Source organism: Pan troglodytes, chromosome 2 (assembly GCF_028858775.2).
Source record: "Pan troglodytes isolate AG18354 chromosome 2, NHGRI_mPanTro3-v2.0_pri, whole genome shotgun sequence".
NCBI classification, from domain to species: Eukaryota; Metazoa; Chordata; class Mammalia; order Primates; family Hominidae; genus Pan; species Pan troglodytes.
The window spans coordinates 145,688,598-145,714,279 of record NC_086015.1 but is presented as its reverse complement, the minus strand read 5'-3'; the positions used below and the strand labels follow the sequence as shown (position 1 = coordinate 145,714,279).

At 38.2% G+C, this 25,682-nt stretch overlaps 1 protein-coding gene across 6 annotated transcripts in view; it reads left to right on the top strand.

The window, feature by feature from the left end:
- ATR (ATR serine/threonine kinase) overlaps positions 1-25,682 on the top strand; it is a 129,802-nt gene that overhangs the window by 75,651 nt on the left and 28,469 nt on the right. For all 6 annotated transcript variants that reach the window (XR_008547125.2, XR_010155346.1, XM_054681114.2 and 3 more), the window contains 6 exons: positions 3,572-3,663; positions 4,514-4,691; positions 6,092-6,271; positions 6,764-6,923; positions 9,950-10,129; positions 18,355-18,497. Coding sequence is in view for 4 of the 6 variants with exons in the window: in XM_054681114.2 (XP_054537089.1) it covers positions 3,572-3,663; positions 4,514-4,691; positions 6,092-6,271; positions 6,764-6,923; positions 9,950-10,129; positions 18,355-18,497 (933 nt within the window). In the remaining 2 variants the exon portion in view is untranslated. The remainder of the gene's footprint in view (positions 1-3,571; positions 3,664-4,513; positions 4,692-6,091; positions 6,272-6,763; positions 6,924-9,949; positions 10,130-18,354; positions 18,498-25,682) is intronic.

The window sequence follows — 25,682 nt, the reverse complement described above, 5'->3', positions numbered from 1 at the left end:
GGGTAATTTAATGTTTAGTAGAGTAATAAATGTTTTATGTGTTTTCATGGTATTGGAGATAAGCACCAACATTTTTTTTTCCTCAAGTTTTTCATAGTCAGTCTACCACTTAACAGCTTCTGTCTAAAGAGCCATCCTTGAATTAGATTTGCTTTAACACAAGGAACTTCTAGAACCCACCGGCTATTGGTGAGGCTCAGATGGGACTTCCTGGGCCTCAAAGGGCATCTATGCTCTGCTTACAGTATCAGTACCACTTATTTTCCGTGCTAGAGGTTGTGACTGATTTATGGAATACCACTGTAGACTGTGTGCATTGATTTTACCCTAGATGATTGATGAATGTGAAAGCAGCCTTCCTTTCCTAAAGAAGGTGGGTTTATTGTAGAAAATCAAATTAAACAAAAAATAATACATGTATGTGGCGAAACATTAAGGCTGAGTAGTTCTTCCAGTTTGGAGATTAAATGTGGAGATTAGCACTGCTCTTGAAGCTGCTTTGCTGTGAGAGCTGACAGCTGTACTCCTTGATTTATTCACCAGACTCTAAATGGCTATTCTGGGCAGTAAAATCTGGTCAAAAGGGAATGGGATCTCAGTTAAACAAAGATTATACAGGCCACTGTTTTTGGACTACTCTGAAGCCAAGTTTTTCTTTCTCTTTTTTTTCAACTTTTATTTTAGATTCTGAGGGTACATGTGCAAGTTAGTAACAAGGGCATATTACGTGATACTGAGGTTTAGGATACAATTGAACCCATCACCCAGGTAGTGAGCATAGTACCCAAAAGATAGTTTTTCAACTCTTGCCTCCCTCCCTCCCCCACCCCTTGTAGTCTGCAGTGTCTATTGTTCCCATTTTTGTGTCCATGTGTACCCAATGTTTAGCTCCCATTTTATTCTTTTTTATAGCTGCATAGTATTCCATTGTGTATATGTGCCACATTTTCTTTATCCCATCTACCATTGATGGGCACTTAGGTTGATTTCATGTCTTTGCTATTATGAATAGTGCTGCAATGAACATACGAGTGTATGTATCTTTTTGGTAGAATGGATTATTTTCCTTTGGGGATATACCCAGTAATGGGATTGCTGTGTGTTCTATTTTCAGTTCTTTGGGAAATCTCTAAACCACCTTCCACAGTGGCTGAACTAATTTATATTCCCACCAACAGTGTATAAGTATTCTCTTTTCTCTGCAGCCCCTTCTACATCTTTTTTGACTTTTTAGTAATAGCCATTCTGGGCTGGGTGTGGTGGCTCATGCCTGTAATCGCAGCACTCTGGGAGGCCAAGGCGGGTGTATCATTTGAGGCCAGTAGTTCAAGACCAGCCTGGCCAACATGGTAAAACCCCATCTCTACTAAAATAATACAAAAATTAGCTGGGCGTGATGGTGCACATCTGTAATCCCAGCTACTCGGGAGACTGAGGCAGGAGAATTGCTTGAACCTGGGAGATGGAGGTTGCAGTGAGCTGAGATTGCACCACTGCACTCCAGCCTGGGCAACAGAGGGAGACTTTGTCTCAAAATAATAATAATAATAGTAGCCATTCTGATTAGTGTGAGGTGGTATCTCATTGTGGCTTTGATTTGCATTTCTCAAATAATTGTGACGACGAGCATGTTTTCATATGCTTGTTGGCTGCTTGTATGTCTTCTTTTGAGAAGTGTCTGCTCATGTCCTTTGCCTACTTTTTAATGGGGTTGTTTGTTTTTTTGCTTGTTGATTTATTTGAGCTTTTTATAGATTCTGAAGCCAGCCTTTTCTAAGTACTGTTTGTATGGGTTCCAAAACTGTGATTCATAAAGACTATCATTTTACAATGTCTAAGGGCAGAGAAGTTCACTGTTGGTCAGATGGTATCACAGTAGTTGAAATCACAAGGGAAGTTTTACAGAAGTAGAGAAGGAATGCTTATATGTTGTGGATATGTTTCTCCAGATTAGTTGAGAGACTTTATGAATAAATAGATTACAGGGATTTGGGAAAGAGTCATGGCTCAAATTGGGGTGTCAAATTTCTTTTTGACATAGACTACACATTCAGACTCCTCTTTTCTTCTCTTTGGGTCTGGGATACATAGAGCCTCCTGATTTGGGTTGTGAAAAAGGCATGCGTCAATATTCAATGAAGGGGTGCTGTGTCATGGTGAAGCAAATGATTATGGATGGGGCATGTTTTTCTTGGGGTAATTTCTGTTTGCATTAAATAAATATTTTTCCTAAAATATTGACTGTGCCTACCCTATTTATCATTCTTTTTAATGTACCCATTTATGTGGATACATTCTCACAGCCTGATCCTGATTGCCATTTGTACTTTTTGCTATAAGTCTTCGTGTGACACATCCCCTTTGTTATCTGATATCCCATAGATAATCTGTTATCCCACAGTTGGATAACAAATACTGCCTAATTCTACTGAGATTTTTATCCTGAAATTTTTATATTTTGGTGTCTGATGGTAAGCTTGTAAAGTCCTTCAAAATTGGACTTTTGAAAATTACATTTCAGTTGTATTTCTTTAGCCTTATTCTAAACTGTTTTTGGTGGTGGTCATAAATTTAGAAATTGGAAATCCTCTAGCTTCTATTTTTAGAATTAAAAAAAATGAAACTTGTTAGATCACTTGTTGTCTTTTCTTTATGTGTTTTTACTACAATAAAAAGAGCAAGGAAAACTTTTGAGGATATTGATTCCAGCCTCTCTGTTACTTTATTTATAATATGGATATATATGTGCTGTATGCAGTGTTATTAGATTATTAAATGGAAAATTGTACCTAGCCTAGGATCTAAACATCTGGCAGAAATTCAGAAAGTATGATTAATAAAAAAGAAACATGAGGAAAGCCTAGCGGTTTCTGTGTAGTCATGATCTCAAATATCACTGGTCATCCTAATGTCACCTAAGTAGAATGCTTAGAACAAAATAATTAGCCTATATCATACTGGTTTTGCAAACTCAAATTTTAAACTAACTGAAAGTAGTTTAAAAATAGGTATATATTTTAGGTAGCTAGTTTTATATACTTTGTTATGCCATTGACAAATCATTGTAACTTTCTTTTGCTCTTGGTATTGTTCTAGATACCTCCCAACTGTCCGTAAGTTATACCACTGGCCCCCCTGTATTTTTGTCTTAAATTTAATTCAGAATTCTGAGTTATTGGAATTGCTTACCTCTGAATTTATGTGTGTTCAGTTGGCTCTTTTTCTTCCTTGCTCTTTGTTCAAATTAAGCATGCAGCTATTTTTACAATGGGCTTAGTTATTATTCAGGAATTAACTCTGCTCTAATATATGGCACACTTTAATTTGTTGAAGAATGTCATTTTAAATGGTGTATCAGAAGTAATTAGTGAAAAAATATTTTTGAAGGATGGAAAGATTAAAATTTTCTGGATAGTTTCTGGATAGAGATAATTATTTTATATCTAAGAACAAAATACAATATAATGCAAATTCAATAAATATAATAAATAGAGTATGTAAACCAATGAAAAATCTCTGAATGTCACCTTAAATAAATTAAAGTTTAGTTGATATGGGTTTCTTTTAATAGGTCCGAGTGGACAGATGAATTAAACACGTACAGAGTGGAAGCAGCTTGGAAATTGTCACAGTGGGATTTGGTGGAAAACTATTTGGCAGCAGGTAAAATTACTTCTTAAAATATAAGCAGTTTTAGGATGGGTGCGGTGGCTCACGCCTGTAATCCCAGCACTTTGGGCGGCTGAGGCGGGCGGATCATGAGGTCAGGAGATCGAGACCATCCTGGCTAACACAGTGAAACCCCGTCTCTACTAAAAATACAAAAAATTAGCTGGGCGTGGTGGCACGCGCCTGTAGTCCCAACTACTCGGGAGGCTGAGGCAGGAGAATTGCTTGAACCTGGGAGTTGGAGGTTGCAGTGAGCTGAGATTGCGCCACTGCACTCCAGCCTGGGTGACAGAGTGAGACTCCATCTCAAAGAAAAAAAAAAAGCTGTTTTAATATGACATAAATATTCCGACTTAAGTAACTTAGCAACATTCATACTTAATATCTTAGCCTGTTTTATGATTGCCTTGTTTAGTTGTTCAAAGTAGAATGAAACCAGGCTGGGCATGGTGGCTCACACCTGTAATCTCAGTGTTTTGGGAGGCCAAGGTGGGAGGATTGCTTGAGGCCAAGAGCTCTAGACCAGTCTGGGCAAAATACTGAGACTGTCTCTGCAAAAATGTTTTTTAAAAAACTTAGCTGGGCATGGTGGCTCATGCCTGTTCACCTACTCAGGAGACTGAGGTGGGAGGATCACTGGAGCCCAGAAGTTCAAGGCTGCAGTGAGCTATAATCATGCCATAGCCCTCTATCCCGGACCACAGAGTGAGACTCTGTCTCAAAAAAAAAAAAAGGAATGAAGCCACCTGTTTGATATTTCAGCTGACCATTTTATCTAATGAAATAAAGCTGACTCTTGGACCCAGCTACCGTGACATTTCTTGACTCTTCATTTGTTTTTCAGATGGAAAATCTACAACATGGAGTGTCAGACTGGGACAGCTATTATTATCAGCCAAAAAAAGAGATATCACAGCTTTTTATGACACACTGAAACTAGTGAGAGCAGAACAAATTGTACCTCTTTCAGCTGCAAGCTTTGAAAGAGGCTCCTACCAACGAGGATATGAATATATTGTGAGGTATTTTGGAATTTCCATTTTTATATTTCTGGCCTATAAATGTCACCTGACAGGATTGGAAATTTTTTTTGAGTAAATAATTGATAGTGAGTTTGGTTTCATGCATAGCTACACTAGATAGCTCTTTCATTCTTTTTACCTCACAATCACCCTACAGTTAAAATTATAACATACATCCTTTTAAGGAAAGGCAACTATGAGACTAATGAAAAACATAATAAAAATATCTTATGTTTGTCCTCTTGTAATGTCATAGTTTGCTTTCTATATAACCAAATATAATATAGACATCTATAGCACCTGGCACATTGGTGCTCGGTATTCGTTGTTTCCCTTTCCTTTTCATTTAGAAATGTGTTTGATATTTCCCCCCAAAAATATAGGCATCACATTACTAGAAAGAATATTAACTTTTATAGGTGAGGAAGAAAATGTTGGAAAACATTTTAGGTCTATGAATTCTACCTGAGGAAAAATGATAAACTAAATATTGTAATTAAGGTATAAGAAATTTACTACATAGCACTGTTTTTTTAAGTTAGAAGAATTCATTATATTTAGTATCAACCCGTTTGGTGATATCTTAATGAAACTAGAGATTGGACCACTGAGTTTAATTCTGTTCTGTAGCTACTCAGCTATATCCTTGTACCTTGAACACTGAATCATAGACACTGACTATCATACAAGGGGGAAAAAGCTAGTGTGAATGTATCAAAGTTTCCATCACTCTTAGAAAAAAACTACATTAATTTCATAACTTTTTACTATCATCTGCTATGCCAGGCCCTCTTATAGTAGCACCAGCAATATATGCAAATACCTCATGTTGGTTTATAATGGATCCATATTTTCTTTTATCTTCATTTAGGTGGTAAATTTTGGTTTCATACATTTGAATTTAGTTTTATCCATCATTCTCCAGTTTAATTAGGAATTTGGGATTCACTGCAAATCCCTAAATATTTATTTTAAAAGTTTAATGTAATTAATTTTATTTATTTATTTATTTACTTATTATTTTAAGGGACGGGGTCTTGCTATGTCACCTGAGCTGGAGTGCAGTGGCTATTCACAGGCATAATCATAGCTCACTGCAATCTTGAACTCCTGAGTTCAAGTGATCCACCTGCCTCAGTCTCCTGAGTAGCTGGAGTACAGGTGCACGCTACCATGCCTGGCTAAAGCACCAAATGTATAAACCACCATAAATTGGTGTTTACATTCAGTTTGAAAAGATATAAATGTAATTATTTACTTAGCAAGGATATATTAAAGTTCTACTAAAGACAACTGTGTATTTTAAATTCTTTATTTCTGATTTAAAGTACATGCTTTATATATGAGATTAATAAGGCTGAATATGATAACATTTTAACATAGGCTCTATCTATCTTCAGATTGCACATGTTGTGTGAGTTGGAGCATAGCATCAAACCACTTTTCCAGCATTCTCCAGGTGACAGTTCTCAAGAAGATTCTCTAAACTGGGTAGCTCGACTAGAAATGACCCAGAATTCCTACAGAGCCAAGGAGCCTATCCTGGCTCTCCGGAGGGCTTTACTAAGCCTCAACAAAAGGTTTCTCACACTACTTTTTTTTAAAATGTCACTTATCTTGAATTTGATATTTGGATATTATTTGGGGGTGTTTGTATTTCTTAATTTTCTGTCTGAATCTACATTTTTCTATTTTTAATTATCAGGGCTACACTATCTGGTTGAAAGGAACCTAGAACTTAAGAATCACTTTTAGACACCATTTCTTTCTCTTTTTTAAGATGTTAAAAACATATCTGGGGGATATGTTTTTTACTGATAAAAATCAAGAATAAGGTTCATAATAGGTAAAACAGAACACTGTAAGAAAAGTTAAGTCAAGGCTTTTTAAACAAATTAATAATTAATTCCTTTGAAATAGTATATGAAGAAGGTTCTGTATTGGGAACAGAGGCTTTCAAAACATTGGAACTACTTGCAAAGTTTATGACCTAGATTTAAATTGTTTTAAGTTAAGTTGTTGTGTACACTTACCAACAGTCTCTCTCACCGATGTGTTGTTACTTCCTTTAGACCAGATTACAATGAAATGGTTGGAGAATGCTGGCTGCAGAGTGCCAGAGTAGCTAGAAAGGCTGGTCACCACCAGACAGCCTACAATGCTCTCCTTAATGCAGGGGAATCACGACTCGCTGAACTGTACGTGGAAAGGGCAAAGTGGCTCTGGTCCAAGGTAATGGCCAGGGAAATGTCATCAGATATATATATATATTCGGGAATTATGTACTTCCTTAAAAGGCCAACTGAGAGAACATAACTAATCCAAATTAAGAACCTTCCTTTTCTATCACTTTTCTTCATTAGTTATCTACCATAGCCTGGAAGTAATTGTTCTTTTTACTCTACAGTCCCCAGATACCTTCCCATTTCAAGGCTGAATGTGGAGTTTTTTCAGTTTTCATCTATCTTACATTTTCCTTGAGGAAAACGACCTCTTAATTTTTCACCTTATGTATGTATACAGGGTGTATATAGTAGTGACCCAGTAAATGTTGGTTAAATGAATGTAACTCTGTCACTTAGTCGCTGGCAGATAATTAGCTCTCTGTGGACTTGCCAGTGTTACTGTAAATATTCAGCTCTGATCTAGCCAGAAAGGGCCTAGCATCTGAACAGAAGTTCACGGCAGACCTCAGACTAAAGCCAAAGTAATAAGAAGGGGGTTTTTTAAACATTGGAACTACTTGCAAGGTTTATGACCCAGATTTATTTTTTATTTTTATTTATTTATTTATTTATTTATTTATTTATTTATTTATTTATTTTGAACCGGAGTCTCGCTCTGTTGCCCAGGCTGGAGTGCAGTGGCACGATCTCCGCTCACTACAACCTCTGCCTCCCGAGTTCGAGTGATTCTCCTGCCTCAGCCTCCTGAGTAGCTGGGACTACGGGTGTGTGCCACCACGCCCGGCTAATTTTTTGTATTTTTAGTAGAGATGGGGTTTCACCGTGTTAGCCAGGGTGGTCTCGATCTCCTGACCTCATGATCCACCTGCCTCAGCCACCCAAAGTGCTGGGATTACAGGCGTGAGCCACCGCGCCTGGCCAATAACCCAGATTTAATGGCTGTTACTTAAATTTCTCCTCAGGCTAGTCACCAGTTTAGAATTAGTAATAGGCATTACTAATAATAATAGCATGTTCTGGAATTGATACTTAGCAACTATTGTTGGTGCCATTTGTGGTTACACCAACTTGTGGTGGCTGAGAAAGGACAGGAGAGGTTTCCTGGATGAGAGGGGAAAGCAATTTATTCAGTGTGCATTAGTCAGTACCTGGTCATTTTATTGAGCTAGTGGTAGTCTATGTATTATAATACCTTAAACTCAAAATGTTCAAAATGCAATTTATTACCTAATACTCAATATCTCTTTCTCCTCTCATGTTTCCTACTTCTCTGAACAAGACTTTATTCCATCCTCCCATCAAAAGCAGAAATCTGGACATCATCTTAAATTCCTTCTGCAACCTCACTTTTCACATCCAGCTGGAGACTAAATCTTTGTTCTTCAACCTTAGAAATATCTCTTGAATCCTCTCCCTCTTATTTATTTCCACTGCTTTAACTTATGACTTTATTATTTACTTCCTCTAACAATATTAACAACCATTTTAGGATCTCACCATTTCCCTGTATACGTTACTGCAGTTTGTGATCTTTCTAAAATCCACATCGAATCATGTTGCTCCTTCAAAAAGATTAAATCCTACAAAGTATTCTTCATACCTTTAGGATTAAGCCTAACTCTAGGAACTACACAAATCCCTTTCTGATCAAGTCCTGGCCTACTTCCTCAGTGTCATTCATCACCATCTCAAAAACCCTTTAAACTTCAGCTAAAATCAGACTATGTGCTTTTCTTCCAATTAAAATTATTATTCCATCTACCTAGAATGCCTTTCACTAAATTCTCTGCCAAGAAGATTTCTACTCATTCTTGAAAACCTAATTCAAATTTTCTTCGTTGATAACTTTTCCTGACTGCAGTTCTTCTCCATTTTCCTATATTCTTCAGGTAGGTTTAAGGGACTCTCTTCTCTATCCTGTATAATGCTGATGTATATTCCTCTGTTGTAACACTTAGCAAATATGCTTTTATTTCACATAGTTTCTTTTCTTATGTGACTATGAACTTTTTTTATGTCAGGGATTTTAATTTGTTTGTGATTGTCTTCAATTCCCTGAACTTTGATTATAGTCCTTTCTTGATATCCATGGAGGGATTGGTCCCAGGATTCTCTATGGATAACAAAATCCGTGGATACTCAAGTCCTTTATATAAAGTGGCATACACAGTATTTGCATATAACCTGCGGACATCCTCTTGTATACTTCTCTAGGCTACTTATAATACCTAATACAGTGCAAATGCTTTGTAAACAGTTGTTATACTTGTATTGCTTATTCGTATTATTTTTAATTTTTTCTTTGTAATATTTCTTTTTTTTTTTAATTTAAATTTTTATGTTTTGAGAGAGACAGAGTCTTGCTCTGTTGCCCAGGCTGGAGTGCAGTGGCATGATCATAGCTCACTGATGCCTTGGACTCCTGCTCTCAAGCAATCCTCCCACCTCACCCTGCACTTTGTATCAAAGGCTATAAGCATAAGCCATCATGCCTAGCTTTCTTTTTTTTTTTTTTAAGAGAGAGGATCTTGCTCTGTCACCCAGGCTGGAGAGCAGTGGTGTGTCATAGCTCACTGTAACTGCGAATTCCTGGGCTCAAGCGATCCTTCCCCCTCAGCCTCCCGAGTAGCTGGAATTATAGGCATGAGCCACCACACCTGGGTAATTTTTAAATTTTTTGTAGAGACAGGTTCTTGCTATGTTGCCCAGGCTAGTATCAAACTCCTGGCCCCAAGCAGTCCCCCTGCCTTGGCATCCAAAAGCACTGGAATTGCAGAGGTGAGCCACTGTGCCCAGCCATTCCTAATATTTTCTATCCACTGTTGGTTGAATCCATTGATGTGGAACCTGTGGATACAGAGAGCCAACTGCGGTTATAAAATTAATTAGTAAATGAATGAATGAGATGAAGCAATGTTTCAGTTTTAGAATTTTACTTTAATAAGAGGCAAATAAAAGATAAACATGAAATTACAAATGGATTTGTACAAAAACATAATGAACTAATACTTTTGCAGAAAATAGAAGTATGTTTTTAAATTAAAAGACTTATTGTTGCTTTTTTTATTTTAGGGTGATGTTCACCAGGCACTAATTGTTCTTCAAAAAGGTGTTGAATTATGTTTTCCTGAAAATGAAACCCCACCTGAGGGTAAGAACATGTTAATCCATGGTCGAGCTATGCTACTAGTGGGCCGATTTATGGAAGAAACAGCTAACTTTGAAAGCAATGCAATTATGAAAAAATATAAGGCAAGTATATGTATAATGCAGTTTCAGTTAACTCTGTTGACTAGGTAAAATGACTTAAGTCTATATGGCAAAGCACATGTATAAAAATAACCAGGAAATTTTTTTGACTTTTCAGTGAGTATATAAGTATATGGATTATCACAAAATAAATATACTCATGAAACTGCCACCACGTCAAGAAATAGAATATTATTTGAGCTCTATAACCCCACTACCCTTCATCCCAGTAATCACTATTCTCACCCTCTGTCTCAAAGTTAACTACATCCTAGCCTGAAAATTTTTCAGCAAAACCAATTTATAACTTCTTTACTAGGTATTAAACTTTATATAGATGGTGTTGTAAGAGATATACCTCTCAATAATCCATGGGTCAATGAAAACTTTCAATGGAAATTTAAAAGTACTTTGAACTGAATGATAATAAAAATGGCATATCATATCCTGTGCAGCTAAAGCCATTCTTAAAAGGGATTTAAATTTTTATTTGCATATATTCGAAGAAAATAAAGGTTCAAAATTAATGAGTTAAGTATCTATCCCAAAGAGTTAGAAAAGGAACTTAAAAAGTAGGGAGAGAAATAAAAAAGTAGAAGAAAGGAAATAATAAAGCAAAGAGCAGGTGGCTAGAATTTGTGGGACAGATTAACTGAGAGAAAAAAGTTAAACAGAGTAGTTCCTATCTGCATAGGAATTGTGTTGGCTGAATACCAGCCTGCACATGAATAATTCAGAATTCTATGAGGCCAAGCTAGGAATAACTGCTGGGGAAAGAATAAACATGCAGAGGCTATAAGAACAATTTCCAGAGCTCACACGGGATTGAGATTCATTCAGATTACAGGATTGAGAGTTATTCAGTCCACCAGCCAGATTAAGAGGCCTCATTGCATAATATGGAGCATTCAGTAAAGACCTTAAAAGGGCCACACCTTAGAAGTAGGACTAAATTAGTCCTAGGCTAAAAACTACTCTATATCCATACTAGAAGGGCAGTAAAACAAGCTTTAAGATGATTACACTGATCTTCAAGTAACCTTACTGCCTGCCAGATCAAAGCCTAACACTCTTTAAAGCAAGACAACAAAATCTAAAACTTGACAATGTAAAAATATATCCAGCATCCATTAAAAAATTACTCTGTGAATGAAGAAGCAGGAATATTTGAGCCATAGATAGGAAAAATAAATAAATCAGTAGAAATAGTTCTAGAAATGACAGGATTTAAAAACAGCTATTGTATATAGGCTCCATAAGTTTAAGAACATAAACAAAAATAAGAGCATGATGAGAAGAGAGAGAAATCAAAGATACAAGAAAGACCTAAATGGGACCAACAGCCAAAGCAAATGGCACAGACAGTGCTAATCTTTAGATCCAGGAAGTGTTGCATTCTGATGAAGATAAATAGGAGTCCAGCTCCTGTTCCTTGGTTACAAGAAGATGTCATGCCACCTAAGAAACTAACCTTGATTTGCATTAAAAACTATATTATCCTAAAGGGCAGTGATAATGAGGCAAGTTCTGAAACCATACTTGTAAGTTTCACCTTCCCAGTTAGAGAGATCTTCTGAATTTATTCTAGTATGTAAGGCACAACAACTTATGAGGCACACAAAAACTCACCAGTACTTAACAGCAGAATTTGATAGCAAATATTCCAGTTCTCCCATCTCTGCCTGGGTACTAAAGCCAGGGTTAGGGAAGAGAGATGTTGTCAGACTACCAACTTTTCAGGTTCTGTTTCCTCTGCATACACCCCTAATTTCCTGTCATAAAGGCCTCAGTAGCTGCTTCTCTTGTTCTGGTTGCCTATACATGATGTAGACAGAAATGAGTAGAGAAAAGAATAGAGGCTGACTACTGTAGAATGACATGCAGATCCAAGGGGCCACATATTGCATGATTCCACTTACATGAAATGGCCAGAATAAGCAAATCCATAGAGACAGAAGGTAGATTAATGGGTACTAGAGACTGAGGTTGGGGCTGGGAAGTGACTGCTAATTGGTACAATTTTTTTTTTGGAGTGATGAAAATGTTCTGGAATTAAATAGTGGTATGGTTACACAACTCTGTAAATATACTAACAACAACTTTAAAAGTGTGAACTTTATAATATATTAATTATATCCCAATAGAGCTGTCATTTTAAAATATTACCCAAATGGCAATCTTTAAATAAAAAAAGAAGTAAAAGATACAAGGACTAGGGAAAAAATATAGGAAAGTTATTAATTACAGATGATATGAATACATATGTAGAAAATTCAAAAGATTATAAACTATTCAAAATATTGAGTGAATTAAACAAGATTGCCTGATGATTTTATTTCTATATGACAACAAGAAAGGAATTTAAAACGTACCATTTACAAGCAGAAAGTACTTGAACAGTTGGATATCTGTATGAGGAAAAAAATGATCTTCAACGTCTGCCTCATACGATAGACAAAATTGCTTCAAAAAAAGTAGATTATAGATCTAAACTGAAAAGCTAAAATTATGAATTTTTAGATGAAAAAATAGAAGAAAATCTTTACAACCTTAGGGTAGGCAAAGGTTTTCTTAGGTCACACAAAGCATTAAGCATTTAAAAAATCCTGATAAATTAGATGTTCATCAAAGTTAAAACCTTTTCTAAGAAAGACAGTTAAGAAAATGAAAAGGTAAGCCATAGACTTGGAGAAAATACTTGTAATACATATATGACAGAGGATTTGTAGCTAAATTATAGAGAACCCTACAACTTAGTAAGACAATTTAAAGATCTGTGAGGCTAGGCACAGTGGCTCAGGCCTGTAATCCCGGTGCTTTGGGAGGCCGAGGCCTGAGGATCACTTGAAGCTAGGAGTTCAAAACCAGCCTGGGCAATATAGTGAGAACCTGTCTCTGCAAAAATAAAAATTAGCCAGGTATGGTGACGAATGCCTATAGTCTTAGCTATTCGGGAGGCTAAAGCAGGAGGATCACTTGAGCCTAGGAGTTCAAGGTTACAGTTAGCTATGATTGCACCACTGCATTCCAGCCTGAGTTACAGAGTGAAACTTTGTCTATTAAAAGAAAAAAAATACAGATCTGCAAAAGTCTTGGATAGACACTTCATAAAGAATACATGCAAATGGCCAAAAAGCAAATGAAAAGATGCTTAACATCATTAGTCATTAGGAAGATGCAAATTAAAACCACAATGAAATAACACATTACACACTAAAATGGCTAAAGTCTGAAAGACTAGCAATACCTATTAATGCAATAAATGCACCTGGTGGGGACTATAAAAAGTTAAATCTACCATATTCCATTCCATTCTTAGGTGTTTATCCAACAGAAACAATTACATATGTCAATAAAAAGACTTGTACACAAATGTTTATAGTAGGTTTAGTCACAAAAACTGGAAATAGGCCAGCTGGCCATCCAGAGAAGAATGGGTAAACAAACTGTGGTACAGTTGTATAATGGAATACTACCCTACAGTAAGAAGAAATGAACTACTGGTACACGCAACAAGGTAGATTAATGTCATAGATATGCTGAATGAAAGAAGAGGGACATAAAAGACTATATGCTTATATGATTTCATTTATGTGACATTTTAGAACAGGTACAATTAACGTATATGCATAGAAATTATATCAGTAGTTGCCTGGGTAGTTGGCAGGAGAGTGACGGCAAGGGTGGGCGCCCATAAGAACTTTCGAGAGTTAGGAATGTTCATCTTCTTGACTGGAATGATGGTTCCATGGGTGTATATGTCTTAAGAAAGTTGATTTAAAATTTTACTTTATTTTATTTTTGAGACAGGGTCTTGGTCTGTCAACCCAGGCTGGAGTATAGTGGCATGGTTACAGCTCACTGCAGCCTCAACCTCCTGGGCTCAAGTGATCCTCCCACCTCAGCCTCTCAAGTAGCTGGGACTACAGGCACATGCCACCACACCCAGCTAATTTTTTATTTTGTGGAGAGAGGGTCTTGCTGTTCTGCCAAGGCTGGTCTCAGACTCCCTGGCCTCTACTGATCCTCCCACCTCCGCCTCCCAAAGTGCTGGGATTATAGTGAGCCACCATGCATGCCCAGCCTAAAATTTTTAAAGATATCATTTAGGATAGCAATAAAAATGATGAAATGCCTAGGATTAAATTGCACACAAGACCTCTCCACAAAATAAAAATTAAAACATTAAAATTGAGTGAAGTAAAAAAGAACTAAATAAATTGGTAGCTAGAATACATGTATGAATGGGAAGACTCAATAATATAATTATTTCTCTACAAACTGACCTAGAGGTTTAATGCATTACTCATCAAATGCTAACAGGTAATTGACAATTAGAATTTAAAACTTATGTGGAAACATAAAGGCCAAGAATAACCAAGAAGCTTTTCTGTCACCTTTCATTTTTTCAGTTTTAATTTGAAATAATCTTTGACTTCTAAAAAGTTAGTAGTAGTATAGAGAATTTCCATATCTACCCTTTACCGTGTTTCCACTAATTTTAATATCTTACACTACCAGAGTATCAGAAGTGGGAAATTAACATTGATAAACAATACTGTTAACTATCTGTAGACCACATGTCACCAGTTTTCCCAATAGTGTTCTTCTTCTGTCTAGAATTAAGGATTCCATATAGCATTAGTTGTCATATCTCCTTAGTGACCTCCAATCTATCTGAGATGCTCTTTACTGTATCGTGTGAGGTCAGGTGCAGGGAGAAAATAGTTGGCCCAATCAAAAGAGGTAATTGGGGAGAGTTTAATGAAAAACTAGATTAAGGGAAATTAACAAAGGATGGTGAAAGTACCCCATGGCTAGCAACAACAGAGAGTCGTTGCTAACTCTAGACCTGAAGGAGCAAAAGGATAGGGCATTTACTGGAACCTGTACAGGGAGCTAAATTTGTAGGAAAGGACCATTGGACCAGAACTTAACCTTAGGGAAAGAAACACCACCACTGTCAACTGCAGCCCAGCAGGAAGGAAACCAGCAGGTATAAAGACCTTAACCTCACTCTTCCCCTCACCCTCTAATCTATTGCTACCTTCCATTGATTGAACTTCACAGGAAGCCAGAGGGCAAACAGGCCCATTGATATAAATCATCAATTTCAGTTTCCTGGGGCACTGAGCAGAGTGGAAAAGGCTAAAGTTGGCAAGTGTATCTATCTGGAGGGGCAAACTGTGAATAACCAAAATAGTCTTTTCAATAAATGTTGTTGTATCACTTGGGTATCTTATAGGAAAACAAAAAATCAAACTTGATCCCTTCTTCCCACCATAAACAAAAGTAAACTTGAGGTAGATTGTTAATCTAGGTCAGGACTTCTTAAACATAACAAAAACACTAACCATAAAATAAACAATAACTTCTGTTTATCAGAAGATACCATTGTGAGTTAGAGGCAACCTACAGATTAGAAGATATTTGCAATACATTAGAGGCTCATATCTGGAATATGACCCAGCATGTCCCCAGGGGATAAACACAAGAATGTTTATAACATTATTATTTGTAGATTTTATATTGGAAGTAATCCAAATGGCAATCAGTTATAGAATGGATAAATATGTTGTAGCATATTCTTATAATGGAATACTATATAGTAAACCAAATTTATATGCAATAACTTGGATTGATATCACAAATGTAATGTTGAATGAAATAAGCCAGATAAAAAATATAATACACGTAGGGCTGGGCATGGTGGCTCATGCCTATAATCCCAGCACTTTGGGAGGCTGAGGCAGGCGGATTGCTTGAGCTGAGGAGTTCAAGGCCAGCCTAGGAAACATAGCAAATCTCCATCTCTACAAAAAATACAAAAATTAGCTGGGTGTGGTGGTACATGCCTCTAGTCCCAGCTGCTCCGTAGGCTGAGGAGGGAGGATTGCCTTGAGCCTAGGAGTTGTGGCTGCAGGGAGTCATGAGCATGCCACTGCACACCAGCCAGGACAACAGGGCAAAACCTTGTCTCTAATAATAATATGTATTTTTTTGGAGATGGTGTCTCGCTCTGTCGCTCAGGCTGGAGTGCAGTTGCGCGATCTTGGCTCATTGCAAGCTCCGCCTCCTAGGTTCAGGCCAATCTCCTGCCTCCGCCTCCCGAGTAGCTGGGACTACAGGCGCCTGCCACCGCCCGGCTAATTGTTTTTTTTTTTTTTTTTTTTTTTTTTTAAGTAGAGACCAGGTTTCACCATGTTAGCCAGGATGGTCTCAATCTCCTGACCTCGTGATCTGCCCACCTGGGCCTCCCAAAGTGCTGGGATTACAAGCATAAGCCATCTTGCCCAGCCAATAATAATAATTATTATAGTATGATTCTATTTATATGAAAGTTCAAAAACAGACAAAAAACTCCTGGAGTTCTTGTATGAGGATGATAAATTTGTAATAATTGATCAAGTTGTATACATAAGATTCATATATGTTTCTGTATATAAACTTTATTTTTCAAAATAAAACTTAAAAATCTTAACTAAAAAGGGAGCGAGAGAGAAGAGAGGGAGGGAGGAAGGAGATTTTATATAAAGGTAATTACTTTGTGATAATTGATCAAGCTGTAAATGTAATATTAGTGTATTTTTCAGTATGTGAATTTTACTTTTCAAAATAAATATTTAAAATCTAAGCTGAAATGAGAGAGGGAGGAGGAAGGAAGTTAGGGAAGGAGGAAGAAAGGAAGGCAGGAAAGAAGAAAGGAAGGAAAGACTAGATTGACTAATATGTTTTTCTGGCAGCCCTTACCCTGTGTGGCTGATTAGGTACATGAACCTAGCATGTGCCACACATCTAATCATATCATTCTGTCCTCTATTCCCAGGCAGGTTTGTGTCTGTAGAGTCTCAAGATTAGAGTCAGTAGAAACTCAAGATCTCACTTAAGGTTTCTGGTCTAAACTGTTCTCAAACTTCTTTAGATGAAAAGTGGAACTTCAATTAAAAAAAAAATTGTCAGTGATCCTGTGTATTTCCCATCACATTTCATGTAATATTAAAAATTAATAAACCACACGAATATTTAAGGCAGGAACAGCAAAAAGAAATGACAAAGGAGACTAAGTGAGAGTGGCCAGAAAGAGAGGAAAAAACTTGGAAGATGGTGGCCTCACAGAAGTCAAGGGATGAAAGCATTTGAAATAAGTGACTTGGACTACAGAAACATATTGAAGAGAGTTCAAATGAGATCAGAGTTGTAAAATATCTCTTGGATTTAAGGAGCTCCTTAGTGGAGTGGTGAAGACTGAAGCTGAAAAGACATAGTTTTAGGAATCAATGTGAGGTAGAGAATCCTTTTTAGAAGCCTGCTTCTGAAGGAATTGAGAGAAAGGGCAATAACTTGTGAGAGATCTTGGAGAAAAACAAAATATGTGATTTTTATTTTACCAAAATTTTTATGCTTTTTAAAGTCCTACACTCTTTAGAGACTTGATATTACTTCTGCTTTGAAGATTTTTAAAAATGCCTTTCATGATATATGTGTATATACACACACACACCTATCATATATATGTATAAAAAAATTTAACCCATCCAGACACTACTTTGATGTATCTTTTAAAGTGGTGACATAAATGGAGTTTTCTCCTAAGTTGCGAATTCTTCCAGCACTATTTCATGTTGGGCAGTGGGCAACCCACCAGAACAAATCAGCCCTCCTGAGAAAACCTTTACAAGAAGGTAGCTATTCCTTTTCCACATCAAAGATTGAGTCTGCTTTTGACTTTGCTCTGCCTAGATAAAGGTCACATACTTTTTTTTTTTTTTTTTTTTTTTTTTTAGTTGCACAATTCTGTAAATTTACTAAAAAACACTGTATACTTTAAATGGGTAAACTGTATAGTTAAGTGAACTGTATCTCAATAAAACAAAAACAAAACCCAAAAACCAACATCTGAAGCTCAGAGGTTTCCAGTATCTCCCCTTGGTCCCTGTTGAAGGGGAAAAGCAACAATTTGAAGGCTTAGAGTAGCCAACACTGACTGCCTTTTAATGGACATTCACATTTTATAACCACATCATCTGAGCCCATTTCCCATGCTTGGGAAACTCCCTGCCACAAATCTACACAAAAGATAGGGCTCACTTCCTACCCTATAAAAGACCAGATCCTGGTTTTCCCAGTGAAAGGTCACATACTTTTGATCCCTAATCATCTATTCATATTTTACTTCCCAGCATAGCGTGGGATTTCCTTAGGTGGGTATCCTATGTTCTTTTTTACAGGATGTGACCGCATGCCTGCCAGAATGGGAGGATGGGCATTTTTACCTTGCCAAGTACTATGACAAATTGATGCCCATGGTCACAGACAACAAAATGGAAAAGCAAGGTGATCTCATCCGGTATATAGTTCTTCATTTTGGCAGGTGAGTATGAGAACTGCGTGTTTGCAGATTAAATATGTAAGGATGACTATGAATATTGAAACTGTTATCACATGTCTTAGCATATTCTAGGTATTTTCTGGCTTATGACTGATTCAGTGTATTACCTTAGATAAGATGTAAATTTTTCCTTTATGCAACTTTTTTCTTCACTTTAAAAACTTTTTAAATGAAAAAAGTGATATAGACATGTGTTTTGGAAACTCTCTCTAACCATGTTATTCCTCTGCTCTCACACCAACACAGCAATCAGCAACACAGTAGAAGACTTACATGACCAAAGATGTGGGTTTTTTTCCCCATACACCAAGCAGTGGACACCAGCTTGGTGTCCTCCAATTCTGTTCTGACACTCTCTACCTGGAGACAGTGTCATACCTCAGAGGTTGAGGGCTTGGTGACACAAGACCATCTCCTCCTTCCCTTAGTTGCAAGTCTGGGCCTCTGGAACTTCTGACCAACTGGCTTCAAGTTGGGGTTCTCACAACCTCCTCATGGGTTCAATAAATTTGCTAGAGTGGCTCACAGAACTCAGGGAAACATTTTTACTAGTTTATTAAGAAAGATATTTTAAAGGATGCAAATAAACAGTCTGATGAAGAGATAGATAGGGTGAGGTCTGGAGGGGTCCGGCACAGGACCTTCTGTCTCCATGGAGATGGGCTGTGCCATCCTCCTGGCGCGTGGATGAGGTCTTCTTCACCCTCCTGTCAGCCTCCACGTGTTCAACTCTCTGGAAGCTCTCCAAACTCTGTCCTGTGGGGTTTTTAATGGAGTCTTTATTACATGGGCATGATTGACAACCATGTAGAAATGTGAGTGGACAAATAGCTCATAATGTAAACCCAGCAAGGTCTGTCTGTTCAGACTTTTCTTGGCCTTTTCTATGTAGCATTCCTTCCTCTAGGATATGGGGCAGGATCCTCTCTGGGATGAGGATCTTTTGACTCACAGTCAGATTAGAATCCTCCCTTAGGCAGATGAGTGAAGGACAGGAGAAGCTCATAGAGAGAGATTCTGTTTCCTGAGGCCTAAAGTGCCCTGACATTAAAACGAGGAGTTAGGAGCCAGTAACTGTGAACTAAAACCAATATATGTATTATAATACCACAGCCTGGATTTTTAAAAAAATTCAACAGCACCAAATTAAGTATCCTTCTCATTCCAGACCCTCATCCCCTGAGTCCCCAACCATAGAATTCCAGAAGACCCTTAATGTCATATTTCGTGGTTATATATATATATTTTATTATTGTATTTTATTTTATTTTATTTCATTTTATTTTATTTTATTTATTTTAAGACAGAGTCTTGCTCTGTCGCCCAGGCTGGAGTGCAATGGCACGATCTCAGCTCACTGCAACCTCTGCTTCCAGGTTTAAGCGACTCTGGCTCACCCTTCTGAGTAGCTGGTATTACAGGCGCGTGCCACCACACCCAGTTAATTTTTGTATTTTTAGTATAGACGGGGTTTCACCATGTTGGTCAGGCTGGTCTCGAACTCCTGACCTCGTGATCCACCCACCACGGCCTCCCAAAGTGCTGGGATTATAGATGTGAGCCACTCCACTCAGCCTTTGTGGTTATATTTTATTGCAATGGAGTACTTCCTTCTAGCCCATTCCAATAAGAAGTGGTATAATATATATACATGAAAATGATTTTGACATTAGACTTGTAGAAAGTACTTATTCTTAAACTAGTTAATAGGTGAAATATAACTTTTAATTTCATATATCGGTATATTATAGTCAAGTATAATCTCAGGCCTACTGTTTATGTTTTTATAAATTATTAATTGCTAAGAAACAATATCATTCCATACATTCTCCTTATCATACTCATGTACCATTGCTTTACATGGAAGGATGTCTTCAGATCAATATATCTGTTAAAATTGCCTATTATGAGGTACTATGACTTCTCAGTTAAATATTTTCAGAAATTAAAGCAATATCTATAAGCCACGGGTGGTGGTGTGTGCCCGTAGTCCTAGCTACTTTGGAGGTTGAGGTGGGAGGATTACCTGAACCTGGGACGTCAAGGCAGTGGTAAGCTGTGATTGCACCACTGCACAGCAGCCTGGATAACAGAGCAAGACCCTGTCTCAAAAAAAAAAAAGAAAGAAAGAAAGAAAGAAAAAAAGAAGAAAGAAAGGGGGCATATGTTCTCAGGATCTCCTGAGGGCTGTGTCACACGAGAAAAAAAATGGGAAAAAAAAGCAATATTTGTTCATCATCAATGGTATTAGGGTAGCAAAATGAGTAAAGGTACTAAAGGCAGTTCTTCTTTTTTTTTTTTTAATTGACAAAGTATCACTCTGTCACTGAGGCAGGAGTGCAGTACAATCATAGCTAACTATGACCTTGAACTCTGGGCTCAAGTGATCCTCCTGCCTCAGCCTCCTTAGTAGTTAGGACTATAGGCACATGCCACCATGCCCAACTATGTTTTTAAATAATTTTTTGTAGAGACAGGGTCTCACTATGTTGCTCAGGCTGATCTTGAGCTCCTGGCCTCAAGCAATCTTCCCACCTCAGCCTCCCAACACTCTGAGATTACAGGTGTGAGCCATCACTCTTGGCCCAGTTCTTTTGAAAAATGAGTAATAGCTTCTTTTGTTTGCTCTTTAGTCTTAGTATATATCATGTGCCTTGGGATATAGAATTTACTTAACACATTTCTTTTAAAACAAGTGGCTATATAAAGTCCTCTATATGCATAAAACTGTTATGTATAGTGAGTATTTTTAAAGTACCCTTCAGGAATGTAAGTACATTTTAAAACCTGTTTCTATCCATAGTAGTTAAAATAAAATATTTTTATGCTTAAGGGAGTAAACTTAGCTATTGAGACATATTTATCCCCTGACTGAATAATTGTGTTATTACTGATTAAATATCAATGTTTGCCCTTAAGAATCTAGGATCCAATTAGGGATAGAAACCTTAAGTACATAAAACATTTAAATAATGGTACATAATAGAATGTGTGATTAGATATCAAAATAGGCTGGGCTCAGTGGCTCATGTCTGTAACCTCAGAATTTTGGGAGGCTGAGGCAGGCAGATTGCTTGAGCCCATGAGTTCAAAACCAGCCAGAGCAACATGGTAAGACCCCATCTCTACCAAAAAAAATACAAAAATTATCCAGGCATGGTGGTGCACGCCTGTGGTCCCAGCTACAAGGGAAGCTGAGCCAAGAGGATTGCTTGAGCCCAGGAGGTGGAGATTGCAGAGAGCTATGATCATGCCACTGCACTCCTGCCTGGGTGACAGAGAAAGACTCTATCTCAAAAAAATAAATAAATAAATAAATAAATCAAAATAAATGTAGTAAATATCAGATATGGCTGGGCACGGTGATTAATGCCTGTAATCCCAGAATTTGGGGATGCTGAAATGGAAGGATTGCTTGAGCCCAGGAGTTCAAGAAAAGCCTAGAGAACATGGCAAGACCTCATCTCTACAAAAAATAAATAAATCACCCAGGCATAGGGTGTACAACCATGGTCCCAGCTATGTGGGAGGCTATATTAGCCAGATACCAAAAGTGAACCAAACAAGTCCAGAAGTCATGGAGGTCAAAAGTCAAGCCACAAGCCACTGGCTTTATGATTTCAAAAGTGTACTTCTTTGCATTGAATTGCTACAAAAGTCTGGTAGACCTCATGAAGAAGGTATACTAGTAATCCAAATTCAACAGCACATTAAAAGGATCATTCACCATGACCAAGTGGAATTTACTCCAGAATGCAAGGATGGTTCAACATATCCAAATATATATATTTGATATACCACATTAATAGAATGAAGGACAAAAACCATATGATCATCTCATCTCAATAGATGCAGAGAAAGCACTTGACAAAATTCAACATCCTTTTATGACTAAAAAGTTTCACAGGAGCGGTTCCAAGATGGCCGAATAGGAACAGCTCCAGTCTACAGCTCCCAGCATGAGCAGCGCAGAAGATGAGTGATTTCTGCATTTCCAACTGAGGTACCGGGTTCATCTCACTGGGGCTTGTCAGACAGTGGGTACAGGACAGTGGGTGCAGCACACCGAGCATGAGCCGAAGCAGGGCAAGGCATTGCCTCACCTGGGAAGCGCAAGGGGTCAGGGAATTCCCTTTCATAGCCAAGCAAAGCTGTGACAGACGGCACCTGGAAAATCAGGTCACTCCCACCCTAATACTGCGCTTTTCCAATGGTCTTAGCAAACAGCACACCAGGAGATTATATCCCGTGCATGGCTCTGAAGGTCCCACGCCCATGGAGCCTCTCTCATTGCTAGCATAGCAGTCTGAGATCGAACTGCAAGGCGGCAGCAAGGCTGGGGGAGGAGTGCCCGCCATTGCTGAGGCTTGAGTAGGTAAACAAAGTGGCCAGAAAGCTGGAACTGGGTGGAGCCCACTGCAGCTCAAGGAGGCCTGCCTGCCTCTGTAGACTCCACCTCTGGGGGCAGGGCATAGCGGAACAAAAGGCAGCAGAAACCTCTGCAGACTTAAATGTCCCTGTCTGACAGCTTTGAAGAGAGTAGTGCTTCTCCCAGCACGGAGTTTGAGATCTGAGAACTGACAGACTGCCTCCTCAAGTGGGTCCCTGACACCTGAGTAGCCTAACTGGGAGGCATCCCCCAGTAGGGGCAGACTGACACCTCACACGGCCGGGTACCCCTTTGAGACGAAATCTCCAGAGGAACAATCAGACAGCAACATTTGCTGTTCAGCAATATTTGCTGTTCTGCAGCCTCCGCTGCTGATACCCAGGCAAACAGAGTCTGGAGTGGATCTCCAGCAAACTCCAACAGACCTGTAGCTGAGGGTCCTGACTGTTAAAAGGAAAACTAACAAACAGAAAGGGCATCCACACCAAAACCGCATCTGTACGTCACTGTCATCAAAGACCAAAGGTAGATAAAACCACAAAGATGGGGAAAAAACAGAACAGAAAAACTGAAAATTCTAAAAATCAGAGGGTCTCTCCTCCTCCAAAGGAACACAGCTCCTCACCAGCAACGGAACAAAGCTGGACAGAGAATGACTTTGACGAGTTGAGAGAAGAAGGCTTCAGATGATCAAACTTCTCCGAGCTAAAGGAGGAAGTTGGAACCCATGGCAAAGAAGTTAAAAACCTTGAAAAAAGATTAGACGAATGGCTGACTAGAATAACCAATGCAGAGAAATCCTTAAAGGACCTGATGGAGCTGAAAACCACGGCACAGGAACTATGTGACGAATGCACAAGCTTCAGTAGCTGATTCGATCAACTGGAAGAAAGGGTATCAGTGATTAAAGATCAAATGAATGAAATGAAGCAAGAAGAGAAGTTTAGAGAAAAAAGAATAAAAAGAAACGAACAAAGCCTCCAAGAAATATGGGACTATGTGAAAAGACCAAATCTATGTCTGATTGGTGTACCTGAAAGTGATGGGGAAATGGAAACAAGTTGGAAAACACTCTGCAGGATATAATCCAGGAGAACTTCCCCAACCTAGCAAGGCAGGCCAACATTCAAATTCAGGAAATACAGAGAACGCCACAAAGATACTCCTTGAGAAGAGCAACTCCAAGACACATAATTGTCAGGTTCACCAAAGTTGAAATGAAGGAACGAACGTTAAGGGCAGCCAGAGAGAAAGGTCGGGTTACCCACAAAGGGAACCCCATCAGACTAACAGCTGATCTCTCGGCAGAAATTCTACAAGCCAGAAGAGAGTGGGGGCCAATATTCAACATTCTTAAGGAAAAGAATTTTCAACCCAGAATTTCATATCCAGCCAAACTAAGCTTCAAAAGTGAAGGAGAAATAAAATCCTTTACAGACAAGCAAATGCTGAGAGATTTTGTCACCACCAGGCCTGTCCTAAAAGAGCTCCTGAAGGAAGCACTAAACATGGAAAGGAACAATTGGTACCAGCCACTGCAAAAACATGCCAAATTGTAAAGACCATCGATGCTAGGAAGAAACTGCATCAACTAACGAGCAAAATAACCAGCTAACATCATACTGAGAGGATCAAATTCACACATAACAATATTAACCTTAAATGTAAATGGGCTAAATGCTCCAGTTAAAAGACACAGACTGGCAAATTGGATAGAGTCAAGACCCATCAGTGTGCTGTATTCAGGAGACCCATCTCACGTGCAGAGACACACATAGGCTCAAAATAAAAGGATGGAGGAAGATCTACCAAGCAAATGGAAAACAAAAAAAGGCAGGGGTTGCAATCCTAGTCTCTGATAAAACAGACTTTAAACCGACAAAGATCAAAAGAGATAAAGACGGCCATTACATAATGGTAAAGGGATCAATTCAACAAGAAGAGCTAACTATCCTAAATATATATGCACCCAATACAGGAGCACCCAGATTCATAAAGCAAGTCCAAGAGACCCACAAAGAGACTTAGACTCGCACACAATAATAATGGGAGACTTTAACACCCCACTGTCAACATTAGACAGATCAACGAGACAGAAGGTTAACAAGAATATCCAGGAATTGAATTCAGCTCTGCCCCAAGCAGACCTAATAGACATCTACAGAACTCTCCACCCCAAATCAACAGAATATACATTCTTCTCAGCACCACACCACACCTATTCCAAAACTGACCACATAGTTGGAAGTAAAGCACTCCTCAGCAAATGTAAAAGAACAGAAATTATAACAAACTGTCTCTCAGACCACAGTGCAATCAAACTAGAACCCAGGATTAAGAAACTCAATCAAAACTGCTCAACTGCATGGGAACTGAACAACCTGCTCCTGAATGACTACTGGGTACATAACGAAATGAAGGCAGAAATAAAGATGTTCTTTGAAACCAACAAGAACAAAGACGCAACATACCAGAATCTCTGGGACACATTTAAAGCAGTGTGTAAAGGGAAATTTATAGCACTAAATGCCCACAAGAGAAAGCAGGAAAGATTTACAATTGACACCCTAACATCACAATTAAAAGAACTAGAAAAGCAAGAGCAAACACATTCAAAAGCTGGCAGAAGGCAAGAAATAACTTAGATCAGAGCAGAGCTGAAGGAGATGGAGACACAAAAAACCCTTCACAAAATCAACGAATCCAGGAGCTGGTTTTTGGAGAAAATCAACAAAATTGATAGACTGCTAGCTAGACTAATAAAGAAGAAAAGAGAG